Raw genomic sequence first — 17,963 nt, 5'->3', positions numbered from 1 at the left:
ACTTCTCATTCGCTACACTTGGTAATAAGCCATTTAAGTAGTATTTTGTCCCGTTAAAGGATATCACATTGGCAGTTTAACGAGTTTTAAAGATGTATTAAATACTTTTTTCTTTAAAACATATTATGAACATATATCATCCCCCAAAATAGAAGAATGTTATTCTATGCAAGAACCAAATAACATGTAAAATGTGATTAAGAAAGTTGATAATTGAAACATTAAATGTGTCAAAGAGAAACAATCCTACCCACGAATCTTCAACAAAGCGAAAACAAATCAGACGTTCTTCACTTTTGACAGGCGCAAATGTCGATTTACAGATTTTTATGCATGGTTTGCTAACAAAGTTTTATAACTGATTTAAGACATCCACAATAATAACAAAGACGCGATCATTTATTTCTGCAACAGATGCACATGTCGACAGCCAATTTTTTTCAGTGATGCTAGAAGCCAAATTATTTGATAGCAAAAACTTATTGAAGGGACCAACAGCTAAATAAAGAAGGACAACGCAAGTTTAGCCAAAGCCGGGTAAGAAATCAGAGCTCTGCACGAGGAAGATACATTCCTAATTTTTTTGAAAGTCTTTATATTGCATCGATAAGTAGCAACAGAAAGACTTTTAAAATAAGCGACAAGGTAAAACATGTCTAGTGCTTATAGGCAGCGAATGAAATATATCATTATGTTCACGTTGAATGTTGGCCCTTAAGAAACATAAATATATTCCTGTTATATGGAAGTGTTTTTTTCAAAATATATATCACTTGTTATTACATGTGTATCCAAATTAGCTTATAATCCGCAAACAATAGTGAAACGGTCGAGTAAATGTAATACATTACAGGAAATAAATGTCAAAACTATATTTTTCTATTCAATCCAAATGTCGTATTTGGAAATTTATTTTTGGTTACATGTACACAAATGGACATGGACATGGCAATTTTAAAACAAAAAGTAGTGCACTACAAGTGTTCATCATTATTGCTTGTAAATAATGGATATGCGTTGTTATAATCTTTATAATTCATCAAACAGAAATGTGGTGTTGAATGTTGTTTAAATAACCAAATTCAAGACAAGAACGTAAAGAAACAAGGAAATATTTATACGTTCTTTTGTGACACATTTAAGTTGTGTATGTTTGTCATAATAAGCGTCATAGTTGATGTGAAAAAGAAACCATAGGTTAATTCTCAATATAAATTGTATGGCAATTAATATGTTTAATGAAGAGGTCAACGTAATGGAATACGAACTAGATGCAAACCTATTTCGATTCGTAAATATCCTTCGCTGTTGATAAAGGTATGTTACTGTTGATAATCAGAAAGGAAAAAAAGTAATATTTGTTAGATAATTAAAAAGCTTATATAATGTGATTGAAGCTCACATGACTCGTTTTCTTATGTTATGATTACTATCTGACATAGTCAATTTTGTCTATTTATCATATTTTTTTAGAAAAAAAAATATGCACTAGATTCATTTAAAAAAATTACGATGCAAATATTACTTACACACCTTCTACGGAGAACAGTTTTGTGGTAGTTCATTTATGTACGCGTCCTTGTATTGATTGGTCTGCGCGATGATTTTTTTTTCATTCAAATAAATTCAATGATATAAGCATTTAAAGCCAGATCACGGAATTTCAGTAAAACTCCATTATCTAGGCGCAGTGTAGATGTTAATGCTAATAAAAATGCAAATAAATGTTATACTGCATACAAGGTAAGACTTTCACCTTGCACTATAAACAACATTTGACATCTCTGTTCTTTTAATAAATATTCCAAACGTAAAAACAAATGCAATAATGAGTCCAGATTTCATAAAAAAAGAAGGCACAACGTAGATACACAACCCTTGCTTTAGGGATATTTTTTGACGATAAGCATATTGATTCAAATAAATAGTAAGGTTAAACTTTGTCATGCTGCTTTTAGTCTTATTTGACAAAATATTTGTTACAGCTGGACAATGTTGGGTTAACTGTTTTCATGCATGGAAGATCTATTCTTATGGCAACCATCTTTACGCATCCTCTTGTTGTATTATTCGAAAGAAGCAGACATCATTAAGAGAAACTTAAGAAAAATGCAAAATAGCTTGAAATATATTTTACATATACTTAGATAGCGTCCGTGTGGAGACCGTGTATATTTGATATTAGGTTAGTAGGGAGGCGAGGCTTATTTCATACACGGTTAGTAGTGGTGTTACGTCCCTTTATATTCCTTATTAGGTAAAAAGGAGGCGGGGATAATTTCATACACGGTGCTGTTGGTGTTCATAGGAATACATACAATTTGTCGCTAAACATTGTTGTCGAAATGTACAAGCTGAAGGAAAAAATGTAAAGTTATACTCATCTCAACTCAGTGATATAACACGTGTTAGGATAGTTAGGTAGTTTTTTTACAGAAGATGCAGCAACTGAATCTGTAATCAAGTTGTTTATAGGAAAATTAAATCAAATAAGATAATTTCTGGTTGATAAGATTTTGAAAAAGAGATCAAAGAGTCATATAACTTGAAAATTAATGGAAAGATCAATACAAGCAAGTAATGTATCCAAAATTATTCACTAAAAATAGAAAATTTTATTTTTTCATATGATTTGTTACATAAATGCATATCAACTTCTTTAAGGGAATTATATTTAGTTACCAGCACTTATTGCAACATGTAGTAGAGATAAAACGATATTTGAAGTTTTGTTGTTGTTGAGTTTAGGTAAAAGAAGAAACTTACATTGGGAGGAAGCATTAAGGGCATACGATACAGTTACAGGGAGGTAATAACGTTGCAAACGTAAATTGTTATTTTCGCGACGTCAAACTACGACTTATCGGGAAACGATTCAGTTTTTGACTGTTTTTTTATCATTCAAACTTATTTAACTTGAAAACGAGTTCATGGACCCATAAGTTTTAAAATGTCATTTGGTTTGATTATGTAAGAAGATTATGTGTGCCAATTTTCATGATAACCATATGATAACGTAAATAGTGCATTTTTTTAAATTTTAATAAATATAGAGCAAAAAATGATGTTTTTCTACATACATGAATATTCGATAAATATGAGTTATTTTTTAATAAAAAATGTTTAAGTTTTTATGATACGTATAAAATACAGACATTACAAACTATTTAACATCAAACAATTTGTGTTTATCATTTAAAACAAAAAAGTTATGCTTTTCTTTCGAAAGGGAAAATACGGCCACAAATCAGAATTTTGAGCAAATATACAAAATTTCGACCTCATTTTACTCAAAAGTAGCACATGAAGGTATGTTTTTTTTTATTACATATTTGATTTAATCAGATAAAAAATAGTCTATATGGAAATTTATATCAAAATGTAAATACGGAATCAAAACTGAATCGTATGTCCTTAAAGTGAGTAGATATCACATGGATTTGCTATTTTAATCTCAGATTAGCGCACGTCCTTCAATTTTGAAGAAAGCATAAATTTATTTTGAATAACTTACGTGTAATTGTTAAGTCATACAAGTACATGTATCATGCTGTCTTTGAAAACTTGTTAATTGTACGAACACAAAATGCTTTGAAATAGTACTTTGTTTATTTATTTCGTAATTATTTTCGAAATGGGACTTCCTAATATCCATAATATTCAGTAATATAATTATTTGATTAGAAATGAAGTAATTTTTTTTCAGAATTTTTCCGTTTACACATATCTTTTTATGAATAAAAGACATCTTAAATAACCTGGTGGTGCTGCTCTAATTTTTAGGTTTCTTTTAGATAGACGACTTAATTCTGTTCTTTATGAAATTTGATTGCGGTATTTTATCTTTTATCGATTAGATTGTTGCTAAATTCCGTAATATAATACGATTTCAAACATTTTATAACAGCAAATGTCAATTCAATCATATCCGTAACATGCCAGTACCAAGAACAGTGGTAGTAAAACATTAATGATACAAATTGTTATGCACTAAATGCGCCAAATCTGTATTGTTTCAGAATGAAAATAATCTGCCGGATTTTGTGGTTTTCCTGTGTCCATTTAGCAACAAGTGAGTAACGTTACTTTTCAAAATGTGTTAAATTAAACATATTCAGTCATAACGTAAGGTAACTTCAGCTATAAGATAACAACGATGTTATGTTATAATGAGATTATGTTTAGTTAAACATGTATCAATTGTTGCATTAAGAAAAAAAAAATGCTGTCATGTCTCTTCACTATTTGTTCATATGATTAAGTGTTAAGCCTGTTTTATTTTGTTTGTATGAGTTGTTGGACATGTTTTGGATTTATGATACTGCATATGATATGTGCTTTCTTATATGCTATAGAAAATTGTTTTACATATAAAAATAAACGTTTGTTAAAGTTGATAATTCACTCAATATAAGTTACCTATAATTTGCACATATACCGATTACTTAAAGGTGTTCCTATTTACCGAAATAATTATGCGTTTATATCACAGAAGATATTTTACAATAGTAATATGTCGCCCTTCGATGAGATGAGAATGAGAAAATGCATCTCGCTTAAAAATATACTGATTTCTACAAATTCCAGTAAAAAATACGTCTTATACGATGTTGATGCATTTTCTTTTTTTGGTACTATTTTTTTTATATAAATATGTAGTCGCACAGCTTGTTCATTCATTCGAAAAAATTGTTTCAACTGATCATCCGGCGTGTTCAATTATGGCGAACACCATATTCAAGTCAATATTAGGTAGTAAATTAGATGCTTGATTAATATTTTGAGTTGTGACTTCATGTTTTTCAGTTTCAGTAGCTGTATTTCAATTAAATGTCCAGTAATTGACATGAAAAGGTCAAGTGAAAATGTTCCAAATTGTTGTGTACATAAATATTCCTGATATTTTATGTTTATAAGCGTTGTCTCTAGGTCAACACCCGAGTACCATAATTCCTATGAGCATTGGTTTTTTTAATCAGACGAAGAAATGAATAGGTATGCAGAAGGAATACACATGACAGAAAGACGATCATTTGTAGTAGATTAATGTAGAAATTAACATTTCATATTTGTTAGAAAAAATGACTTGATTACTTTTATTAACTTCAAATTAATAAATTCAAGGTAAAATATTTAAACATCTTTTTTGTTGACATTGCAGTCATCTCTTTAAAGTTCCGAGTGAATTTTTCTGATTGGTCGACTTTCTAGCGCGTGGATATGGATTAACACGCTATTGCTAGGGACCTAAAAACTAGCGATAATTTTTATTGCCACTCTACTCGAGTGATTTGAAAATTATCTAAAAAAAAAAAGATCAAAGGAAAAATACAGATAATAGCGATAATAATTGATATATTTTGATTGTATACCTTTTTATTCGGTATGCATTTATATTATGTTTGCTTAATATGTGTTTGTTATTTGACATTTATAAAACAAATTATACATTGTACAGTCCTTTATTTTCCTTTTTGTTTACTGAAAGATACGCATATTTTTATCACAGCATTTGCTACAGTTGGATATGTGTACCACTCCGAAGGGGAAACAGCAGTACTTAAGTGTCTACCGGAAGCATTTAATGTAGACTGGGTCGGCCCATCCCATGATAATCTAGCCACATCGCTAGCAGAAGAACCTGATATATATGGAAAAAAACGGAACTGGACATTTTCTCCATATTTCAACAAAAATAGTTTCGATCCTAAACTGCCAAACCGTAATAGGTTACAGATTGTTGGGCTTCGTGATGCTGGATATTATAACCTTGAAATAAGGAATGTGTCCTTATCTGATGAAGGTTTTTATAAATGTGATGTCCTGGGTATGAATGGTACAGTTGAAAGCCATCGTTACATATTACAAATTAATGGTATATTTGTTTCGATTATAATTTAATGACGGATTTCAAACCTGGTTAATTTTTATGATACAATGAATACTTTTTCCAAACGTTTTAATTCATATTGTGAGAGAACTTCATGATATTAATTGCATCTCGCCGCATTTTTGCGCCTGTCCCAAGTCAGGAGCCTCTGGCCTTTGTAATAAAATTGAAAATGGAAATGGGGAATGTGTCAAAGAGACAACAACCCGACCAAATAAAAATACAACAGCAGAAGGTCACCAACAGGTTTTCAATGTAGCGAGAAATTCCCGCACCCGGAGGCGTCCTTCAGCTGGCCCCTAAACAAATATATACTAGTTCAGTGATAATGAACGCCATACTAATTTCCAAATTGTACACAAGAAACTAAAATTAAAATAATACAAGACTAACTTTGTAAGTCTTGATTTATTTTTAATTTTACTTTCTTGTGTACAATTTGGAGTTTAGTATGTCGTTCATTATCACGGAACTAGTACATATATTTATTTTGGGGCCAGCTGATGAAGGACGCCTCCGGGTGCGGTAATTTCTCGCTGCATTGAAGACCTGTTGGTGACCTTCTGCTATGGAACGCAAACACTGTCTTGCTATGATCATTTTCATTATATGATGTGCATTTACCTTTATATGATGTACACTTGTAATTAGATGATGTGCAATCAATTTTAATATGATGTGCAAATATCCTTTTATGATGTGCAAACATCCTTATATGATGTGCAAACATCATAATATGATGTGCAAACATCCTGATATGATGTGCAAATATCCTTTTATGATGTGCAAACATCCTTATATGATGTGCAAACATCATAATATGATGTGCAAACATCCTTTTATGATGTGCAAACATCCTGATATGATGTGCAAATATACTTATAGGATGTGCAAATATACTTATAGGATGTGCAAATGTACTTATAGGATGTCAGACATTCTTATATGATGTGCAAACATTTTTATATGATGTGCAAATGCACTTATATCATGTGCAAATGTACATATATAATGTGCAACTATACTTATATGATGTGTACATATCATTATATTATGTGTACATATGAATATATGATGTACAGTTACCATTATATTGTGTGCTTTTAATCTTATAGGATGTGCAAATATACTTATAGGATGTGCAAATTTACTTATAGGATGTCAGATATTCTTATATGATATGCAAACATTTTTATATGATGTGCAAATGCACTTATATCATGTGCAAATGTACCTATATCATGTGCAAATATACTTATATGATGTGTACAAATCATTATATTATGTGTACACATCATTATATGATGTGCAGTTACCATGTTATGTGCTTGTAATCTATATGATGTGGTTTTGTTTATTTCCTTATACGGTGTCGAAACGTCATTATATGATGTGCTTTCATCATCGTTATGGTCAATGAACATCAATACGATTGAATGATTATTGTCTACGTCATAACTGATTGGTCCGTGTATATCTGCGTCCATTCGTTTTTCGTTTTGAAATATCAAAAACAAAAAACAAAAAACGAAAGTGTTTTCATTTTTCGATTTTGATTTCTTAAAAACCAAAACGAAAAACGAAAGTGTTTTCATTTTTCGATTTTGATTTCTTTAAAACCAAAACGAAAAACGAAAGTGTTTTCATTTTTCGTTTTTGATTTCTTAAAAACCAAAACGAAAAACGAAAGTGTTTTCGTTTTTCGTTTTTGATTTCACAAACAAAAAACGAAAAAAACAAAAGTATTTTCATTTTTCAATTTTGATTTCTCAAAAACTAAAATCGAAAAATGAAAGTGTTTTCATTTTTCATTTTTGATTTCACAAAAACAAAAAACGAAAAACGAAAGTGTATTTATGTTATCTTTCCAACACAGTTTAATTGTCATTCAAAAATGACAATGTTGTCATTTGTCATTCATTTAAAGATCGTTAAAGTATACATGCACAGCGGTTGTCAGATACTACTTTAATCGAAGATAATGTCGACGGATGCAAAAGTCTTTATCAATCTAAACAATAAGGGTGCGTGATCTTTAATTTTAAGTTTGGAGAGGTTTATCTTAGATGATAATACTGTAGCGTAACTAGCCTCTTTTACAAATAAATCAAACTATATATTGTTGGCGAGGGAAGGGCTTAAGGACTCCAGAAGAACTGGAAAAAATGATACAAAATCTTTCAGATCATTTCTTAATCTAAAGCGCAAGTTTTAATTTATCTATTTTATTTGTTCTGGTCTCGGAGCAAAATAAATAGATACAGTGTAAGACTTTTAGTATTGACATGTATGAACAATATCAAAAGACATATGTAGGATGATGAAAACAATAATGTAATCCACAAAGTTAAGTGTGTGGCTATTGTTAGTTTGGATTGGAAATTTTCTCACCGGAACGGTGATCGAACCAGGAACTTATGTTTTTGTATAGTCCGATGCACTAACCTATGTTTCTTTTGTATAATGAGGATCAATGGTCTAGTTTCTCGTTGAAGACCCTCGAGCTCCTTTCAAGGTGAAGAACAGGCATAAAAGCCCTGTTCATTAATAATTTGTATTTTTTCTATATATTGTGTGCGATTTTGTCCCGTGTACATTTACTCCACATCTCTTTATTTTCTATTTCGGACCTGGACACGGCTCAATGCTAGTTTAGACCTCCAATGTTAAAGGTCATATGTTTTTTTTTTAAATTATTTGATGCCGTGGGATTGGGATTTGTATTTACAGCAAAGATGGCCAGTTTTGTGTTCTGTAATATACAATATATGTGTATATATAAACATCTTCCGAACAATATCTGGACGTCGGTGTCGTGGGCATGTAAAATTGCTAAACCACACATGAACGTTCTTTAGTCTTCGTAGATCTATTCCAACTTGTAGTCTTTTTGAGTCTAGGACAAGCAGAATATGATATTTTATACCATTAAATATTGAAGCCATAGTCATGAAGATCGATTACTTGATTGGTGTTCCGTTAACGTAGCCGCAGAACAAAAACGCGAGAGCTACTTTTGAATATTTCTACAATTTTAAGTAGTTCTCCAAACACAAACACAATAATATTTTCAACATTTATTAAAATATTTTTTTTTTACATTTTTTAACTTTTATGTTGTTTTAAAATATCAATTTGACTTGAATTTGGGATCCCGCTAACATGTTTAACCCCGCCACATTCAAAATGTATGTGCCTGTCCTAAGTCTGGAGCCTGTAATTCAGTGGTTGTCGTTTGTTTATGTGTTACATTTTTGTTTTTCGTTCAATTTTAGTGCATAAATTAGGCCGTTAGTTATCTTATTTGTATGGTTTTACATTGTCATTTCGGGGCCTTTTATATCTGACTATGCGGTATGGGCTTTGCTCATTGTTGAAGGCCGTACGATGACCTATAGTTGATAATTTCTGTGTTATGTTGGTCTCTTGTGGAGAGTTGTCTCAATGACAATCATACCACATCTTCTTTTTTATATTTATATGAGTATATTAAATAAACATGTATATACCAAGCTAAGTCAGTTTATATCTTGTTTTTCGTCTGAATATACAAAAGGCGAGGAGAGCTACTTTGATAGATAAGGTTGACTGATAAGCTGTCTATATAAAGTAATGGGACAATGCATGACATGAAGACATCACCAAATCACCGTATGCAATACTCAAAAAGACATCCAGAGCTTACCATATAGTCAACTACCCACCAACAGGCCGTGAGCTTTGGTTGGCTCTTAACCAAATCCAAGAGCACAACAAAATGTCAAAATATTCTATTCAAACTGGGTGACCGTGGAGAAAAACATTGAAATTTCCAAAGAAACAAACACCCCTCAACTTTTAATAAGGAGATTTAATTTGGTATTAATGCAAATGAGTCAACTATCCAACAAAGTTCAAATGTATATTGTGGCGTTTAACATGCTTGTAAACAGCCGGGACAGTTTTGTTACAGCACAGCATAAGAACAAACTATACAAATCAGTGAAAAAGGGCTTAACGTATGAGATCTATACAAAACAGAAGAAAAAAAAAGATCTAACAAAAACACATACCGAATGTGGTAGGGTATTTTTACCTCGTTTTCAAACAATCAAAGTACTGAAGTACTGAACATAGAATGACTGCAAGTTCTTTTGGATTGTCACAAGCACTTGTCTCAGAAAAAAATCACATCTCTATACTTGAAAGTGAAGTTAATGTACAGATATATTTTTTTTGAAACTCAGTACACATATACTATATCATATGATCTTTTTAATTTCAATGCCAAATATAGAGTTCTGACCCTCAATTCCACGGTCCACTAGACATGGAAATTGATAGTGCGAGTGGGGCATTTATGTGGTATGGACACATTCTTATTCAAATCCTTTATTAAAGAAGTCAGTAAATTTACTACAGATAACACTACATTTGTAAATTAGACGCACTAATCTAATCAAAATGTATATCTCTGATTTCGTAATACTTATGTGTATGAGAAAATTAATATATATATTAATTTTGATAAGATTGTTGAACGAACGCGTTCAATCTTAGGATTTTATTCTTGTCAATTTTTCCGACCGAGCAGAGCGAGTCGAAAACAATTAAATAGACGTCTTTCAAGCCAAAGTTAATTTGTTTGCTATACACACATATGATTTTATTAAACTTGGTTATCAATTAATAATAAAAAAAAATACAGTCCTAGATAATAAAAAATCATGAAATATTTCGTCTAGTTATAAAAAAAATCACACAAAAAACAGTAGTTGTCGTTTGTTGATGTCGTTCTTGCTTCTCGTTTTTTAGCTCACCTGGCCCGAAGTGTCAAGTGTGCTTTTCTCATATCTTGGCGTCCGTCGTCCGTCGTCGTAACTTTTACAAAAATCCTCTCCTCTGAAACTACTGAGCCAAATTCAACCAAACTTAGCCACCATCATCATTGGGGTATCTAGTATAACAAAAGTGTCCGGAAGAGCATTGAGGACTCATCAGTGACGCTCATATCAAAACATTTATAAAGCCAAACAAGTACGAAGTTGAAGAGCATTGAGGATCCAAAATTCCAAAAAGTTGTGCCAAAAACGGCTAAGGTAATCTATTCCTGGGATAAGAAAATCCTTAGTTTTTCGAAAATTCAAAGTTTTATATTCAGGAAATTTATAAAAATGACCACATAATTGATATTCATGTCAACACCGAAGTGCTGACTACTGGGCTGGTGATACCCTCGGGGACGAAACGTCCACCAGCAGTGGCATCGACCCAGTGGTGTAAATAGTTATCAAAAGTACCAAGATTATAATTTAGTAAGACACGCAAGAATAAAAAAAAATATTTGGACTTCAATGTCTCAACCTTTTTTAATGTGAGTAACCTCATTGTTCGCTTAGATTTCGATTTTGATATTGTTTTTGCTAGTTTCCATGATAGATTTCCGGTAATTGTTCTTCATAAAACCCTATAGGAAAGCACATTAACTAAATTTTCCAAACGTTTATTGGAACCCAATGATTTGGCAAGGTGTTGCAACCTGTAATGTAAAAAAGTTACAGCCGATTGCACTGAGTGTGTAGGCAAAGGTAGCATATCATTGGTTAGCTTGCTTGTATTATTAGGTTAGGTAAACTACCCTCCATTAAGAGTAGACTAGTTCGACAGATAACCAATCAAGCTGTCTGTAGGACTAGGCTCCTTCTACAGGAGGGTGGTATACCTTACCTAGTTACTTCATAGATCAGCTAACAAACAAGCGATCCAAAGATACTATCTTTGTCTACACACTCAATGTAATCGGCTGTAATGAAAATGCGGAGTTTGTGATATCAGGCTCAAGCAGCCAGTCGGTAGCAGTCAGTTTTCAAATATATAAAAACAAATTTTACATAAGACTCAAACGTACTTCAAATGTTTTTATTAATTATTTAACCACTAATCATCAGGTTTTAAAATATAATTAAGCAGTCAAAGACACTTTTCAATGAATTTTAGAATTTCATTTCTGGCATATTTAAGAATTGAATGCTTTTTTTTTTGTTACTTCATTGAGGTGTAAAGCGATGACCGAAATACATTTTGTATGAAAAGCGGAAGCGCTTCATTCTGAAAATGTACGCACGGTCAACGCTTTTACAACCCTATGAAGTTACAAAAAGAAGAATTCAATATTTATAATTACATGTTTTAGCTAGGATCATGAAAACACGTTTTTTATCAAGTTTTTATTAAATTCACCTTTGCACTTTATTGTGGGACCTCGTGTCATCATGAATAATGATTTTCGTTGTGTAATGTAACATGAGATGTGCAGTTAGCCAATCAGAATAACGAATTATTATGAAACATACATCTTATGTTATTTTTGTTATATAAAGCCAAAATCAATCGCTTTCGATATATTACACAGCGTACTGCCCGCTTTACATTTTAAATAGTCAACACTTGGAGTGTTTATAGAATCGTAAATAATTATGATTTTTTTTAAAATGGCAAAATTGCACTATTGGGTGAAATAGCTTTCCTTATTATCGACATCCTGTCAAATAGTTCAGGAAAAGTAATAATAATTCTGCATTAAAAGAAAAGAAAGTTGCACTCGTGCTTTAACTTTTTTTGCCACACAAAACTGTTTTTACAAAACATTCTACCTCTGAACTAGTGGATTTCGCTTAAATATGACTGGACAAAAGGTTTTTAAGACAGACAGCTAGATACCATAAACATACTATGTATACACAAGCCAGAGTCTGAGCTTGATTTGCCATATGATATAAAAACTAAACTGACGAAAGAAGGTCATTTATTCAAAATCATAAAATGCAAAAAATACATTTTGCAAATAAAACATTTGACATAAAAGTTCATATTTAATATGAAATAATAATACATAATTAATACGAAATTACATCAACTAATATCATGTCAATTGAATAAATGACAAAGAATAGCAAAGGTGGGGAGAAAAATCTGCCCCATAAATAAACATAATTATATACATATCTACTTCAAAAGATAACATTAAGGGCGGTATGTGGGTGGGAATTTTGAACAAATTGTTTGATGAGAATCACAAGTTAACACATCAAATGCTGATGATAAAAGGAAGTGACAACAATGCACTTACACGTGAACTCGTGCTGACCCGCAAGATCAATGACCAATAAGAAAGATGATATCCAATCATGCATTGGTCATAAGTGAAATTTCTCTGCACGTGAAAACATGTTATCTAATTTCAACAATTTATCGTTTAATTAAGTAGGACACTGTGACCCTTTGACCAGACTAGAGACATCGTACATGTACAGTATTAATAGCTGACTCTTTTATTTAAGTCGGTTAGTAATAACCAATTAAAACAGAATTATCTTCTCTGCTGTCTTAAATTATTTTATTCCGCTTAATTTTCAATTAGCAAATACAATTGGTTATTTTTTGTATTCAAAGTATGGTGGGCAAATAAATTATTTATTAGCTTAAAAAAGATTGATCCGTGCTATAAATTAACTTGTAATTTTGATCAAGTAGGCCCTAGATCTCTAGCTTACGTTCTCACCTAGTGCAGATAAAAGTATTGACGCAGAATTTTTTATTACCTGTCTGGTAAGGGTTTTTATAGGGTATACGACCTCAACTTAAGACCTACTTTAGAAGAAAAAAACTAAGCAGAACAACACCCTGGATTTTTCTACTGTAGACCCCAGCTACCCAGCTTCCCTTTGCACCTAGTGAGGATAATTTTTATTACATTTTCGGTAAGGATGGGGTTCGGTGTTCGACCCCAACTTTGGACCTATCTTTGAAAAAAAATAAGCTAAACAGCAACCTTGATTTTTTTCTCCAGCAGACATCAGCTACCAAGCTCCCCTTTACACATTGTTCGGACAGAAGTATTTTCGTAGACATTTGTTTATTAACTTTTAAGTAATGATGGGGTAGGGTGGGTAACTGAGGACCACTTGAAAAAAATTACAGGGACTCCAATGTGGTGTGGTCTATGCAGAACAATTACCGGAAATATATGGTAGTTTGCAAAATAATAGTCTTTTTTATAATGTGATATGTAAAATGTTGGTAAATAATGAAAGCACGATTCTAAATTAATAGACATAGACATAAAGAGAAACCGTATGATAACCAATAGCAATCTCCCAGAGACAAACTAACGTTTATTAAGGCAACTAGTATGATGGTCTTGATTCGGGGTTCTTAATTTCTATATTCTTTGATATTTTATGCCATATTTCTCTATTCTTTATACTTTTTGACAATTATGCTCTTATCATTACATTTTAACACCATTATTCTAGCCGTTTTATTTATTTCTTGGTCGATTGTCTCTATTATTTATATTTTTTGTCCACTATTCTCAATTCCATAATCCCCCATCAACGACCTCTAGTTAATATCACCTTATAGTCTTCACAAATAAGCAACATTTATACCTTATAGGCTCCTAATAACAAACCAATTTAATATCCCAGTTTGAATTGTGAAATTGCGGAAATTTTGAAAATTTGATCAAGCAAAATACATTATCGTCCTCGTAGTTCGTAAAATACTGGCAGATGGATCTTGATCATCAATTCTAATAATCTTGGATCGACCTTTCTAAACCTAAAAGTAATAAAGTTCACGCACCCATATTGTTCCGATTGCTAAAGACTTTTGCATCCGTCGACATTATCTTCGATTAAAGTAGTATTGATCTGACAACCGCTGTGTATGTATACTTTAGCAACCTTTAAATGAATGAAAAATGACAACATTGTCATTTTTTGAATGACAATTAAACTGTGTTGGAAAGATAACATAAATACACTTTCGTTTTTCGTTTTTTGTTTTTGTGAAATCAAAAATGAAAAATGAAAACACTTTCATTTTTCGATTTTAGTTTTTGAGAAATCAAAATTGAAAAATGAAAATACTTTTGTTTTTCGTTTTTTGTTTGTGAAATCAAAAACGAAAAACGAAAACACTTTTGTTTTTCATTTTGGTTTTTAAGAAATCAAAAACGAAAAATGAAAACACTTTCGTTTTTCGTTTTGGTTTTTAAGAAATCAAAAACGAAAAATGAAAACACTTTCGTTTTTTGTTTTTTGTTTTTGATATTTCAAAACGAAAAACGAATGGACGCAGATATACACGGACCCTGATTCCGATCTGCTTCTGTAAACTATAAACCTGGCTCAAATATGTGTCTATCGCTAGCTAGAGTGCAACTAATAGGAAAAATGAGACAATGGAATTTAACAAAATCATTGTTTCAAACATTTCGGAGGGAGTATAAGATCATTTAATACCGGAACTAATTAAAGAAATTGCGGCTGTGGCGAAAATATGACAAAACAAATTTTGAGGCTCTTTATAGCTTGCTATTTGGGTCAAGCAAAGGCTACGTGTTGAAGGTCGTACTTAGACCTATGATTGTTTACTCTTACAAATTATGACTTGGATGGAGAGTTTTCTCATTGACTCTCATACCACATCTTCTTATTTCTATTCATTGCAAAATACACCATTGAACTCACAGTCAGTTTTAAAAATATTCACAAAAAATAGCTAAAGAATTATCTACTCATGCATAATATGGCGCGATGGTTTGTTTTGTAAAATGTTATTGAATAATATAAATGGTAAGATGTATAATGCAGTGTTACTCCTCCAAAACCATCCAAAGTCGGAAATATTTGTGATATGACGTTTACATGTAGTGTTTTGTACTGCCTTAATTTTTGAAACAATCTTTTTTTCCACAGAATAAGCCAAAACATCCAAATTCGGAGACTGCATGCTTAGTCCAAGTACTGCCCGCGAAATGCAAAATGGTCAGGTTGGGTAATGTTCACATATTTGCATATACAGATTGTTTATTTTCGACTTATTTTAATGGAGATTTTTTAATTGCTAATACAATTCTGCAACTTGAGTATGTCAACAGATTTGGAGTGCCGTCAACGGTTTCTGAGATACAGAGGGGTTGATTCCTGGTGAAGTGTTTTGATTTTTTTTCCTATCCGATTAGACGGGATTTTTTTCATTGTGAACTCATTTTGATCCTTTCGATAATGTCAACGGAATTTAAGTAGTTCATACGGTTATTTAGTTAAAAGGGGAGAAAAACACTGAAAATCACACTTTGCCACACTGTTTCAATTTAATGTATTTGATACTTTTATTTTCCTAAAGACATGAATGGGGTGATGCCCGTCTTTTGCATTATGTTCCTCGTTTTCGTCTCTTTAAAAAAACCCAATTCAAAGCATTTACCGTGTCCAAATCCGTACTGTGTCCACCTTATTACTGTGTCCACACTCTTTGTTTCAACACATGCCAAATTGTTCCGCGATTTCGCTGGCATCTTCTAGTAATTATACATCGGAATACTTTGCTTGCTTGTGACAATGGTGTTCGACAAGGAGAAAACTTATCACCTTTTCTATTTCTTTACTTTTGATTGACTAAAAAAAATTCTTAGTGAGGAAATATTACAGAACTTAACAGAACTATAACATAAAATCCGGAAAGATAATTAGAAATGTATCTTAATTTTTTTAATATATTGTGTCGTATACTCGAAAACAAGTCCTGAAGAAGCTTTGTTCATTTATAAAAAAATATAAACACATGCATTTGTCCTTCTGACTAAAGACTTTTGAAACCTCTCTCTCTCTCTCTCTCTCTCTCTCTCTCTCTCTCTCTCTCTCTCTCTCTCTCTCTCTCTCTCTCTCTCTCTCTCTCTCTCTCTCTCTCTCTCTCTCTCTCTCTCTCTCTCTCTCTCTCTCTCTCTCTCTCTCTCTCTCTCTCTTGTTTTGTATATATTGTATAGTTATTATTGTTATCTCTGTACTGATGTCATACATTGACTTTATTTAAAGGCCATAATTATACCGGTATGGATGATTGATTGATTAATTTGTTGATTGATTAATATTTAACGCCACTTTCAACACTTTCAGGCTATTTCGTGGCGGTGAGTTTATATTGTGGGAGGAAGCCGAAGTTCCCAGAAAGACCACCGACCTTCGTTTGGAAAACTGACAATAATGGTCAATTAAGATAGGAGTCGAGCTTACCTGGCCACATGCGGTATATGAACTCACACACCTAAGTGTTAACATACTAGTGATACAGTAGTTGGACTATTCACACCACTCGACCAGCGAGCGCCCATCTCTTTCATCCGAATGGTTTAAAGGAGATATGGAATGAACTTCAACTCGGTGTATTTCATTTGCTTTCAGCTTTTTTATTATGTTTTCGTGCATATATTTCACAACTTCAATATAGATGGTTATGTATGGATGCTTGGTGTGAAGCGGCAAATTGATATGCATATTCGTACAAGAACATGTAACAGCTATTTTCCTAATGTATGTAGTTTAAAGGTTTGGTTGGCTTGCTTGCTTTGTTTGTACTAATGTTTGTTCAAGCATTTAATAACATCATACAAGCTAAAATACAGCCTATCTGTTGATTAGAATTGTAAAACTTAATTAATTAAAATGCATGTACAAACAGTTATAAAATCAAAGCAATCAAGCCAAACAAACCTTTAAATTACATGCATTAGGAAAATAGCTGTAATGTTATTTGAATATTAACCCTGCTTTTTACTAGACCGACACCCTGAGCCGCATTTTAAACATGCTAGTTCACAAGGTAACTTTCCGAAGGAAGACATGTCACATAACCCGGACAAATTTTTCTGATTCCGAGCTGACCACCTTTTGCTCTTATTCTTTAATTTCGCCTGCCTAGCAGGAAAGCAGCAACTATCAATTTGATATTGGATTTGACCCGGCCGGGGTCGAACCCTTGACCTCTCCCACTGTATGCGAACATGCTACCACGAAAGCACCACCACCTGCAGTAACCCGCAATGTAAAATATTTTGTGGAAAGCCGCTCATATCAAGGAAATGCTCGTGCTCCTACCCACAATACAGTCGGTGTCTTACAAATGATTAATATATAATTTACAGATCATCTGCCTAAGTTTTTGGTTACAAGGATCTGACAACACTTCGTTTTTCTTTCTGTCCTGGTTAATATTACATCAGCCAATGAAATTTCAGCCTTCATATTTT

At 32.2% G+C, this 17,963-nt stretch overlaps 1 protein-coding gene across 1 annotated transcript in view; it reads left to right on the top strand.

The window, feature by feature from the left end:
- The first annotated feature begins 846 nt into the window (after positions 1–846).
- Positions 847–17,963, top strand: part of LOC139502462 (kin of IRRE-like protein 1) — a 61,774-nt gene continuing 44,657 nt past the window's right edge. The window contains exons 1-4 of the mRNA XM_071291941.1: positions 847–1,317; positions 2,749–2,809; positions 4,020–4,072; positions 5,510–5,875. Of these exons, the coding sequence (XP_071148042.1) occupies positions 4,021–4,072; positions 5,510–5,875 (418 nt within the window). The 5' untranslated portion in view covers positions 847–1,317; positions 2,749–2,809; position 4,020. The remainder of the gene's footprint in view (positions 1,318–2,748; positions 2,810–4,019; positions 4,073–5,509; positions 5,876–17,963) is intronic.

Source organism: Mytilus edulis, chromosome 14, assembly GCF_963676685.1.
Source record: "Mytilus edulis chromosome 14, xbMytEdul2.2, whole genome shotgun sequence".
In the NCBI taxonomy this organism is placed as follows: domain Eukaryota; kingdom Metazoa; phylum Mollusca; class Bivalvia; order Mytilida; family Mytilidae; genus Mytilus; species Mytilus edulis.
The sequence above is the reverse complement of the archived record's forward strand: the minus strand, read 5'-3'. Positions and strand labels throughout refer to the sequence as shown.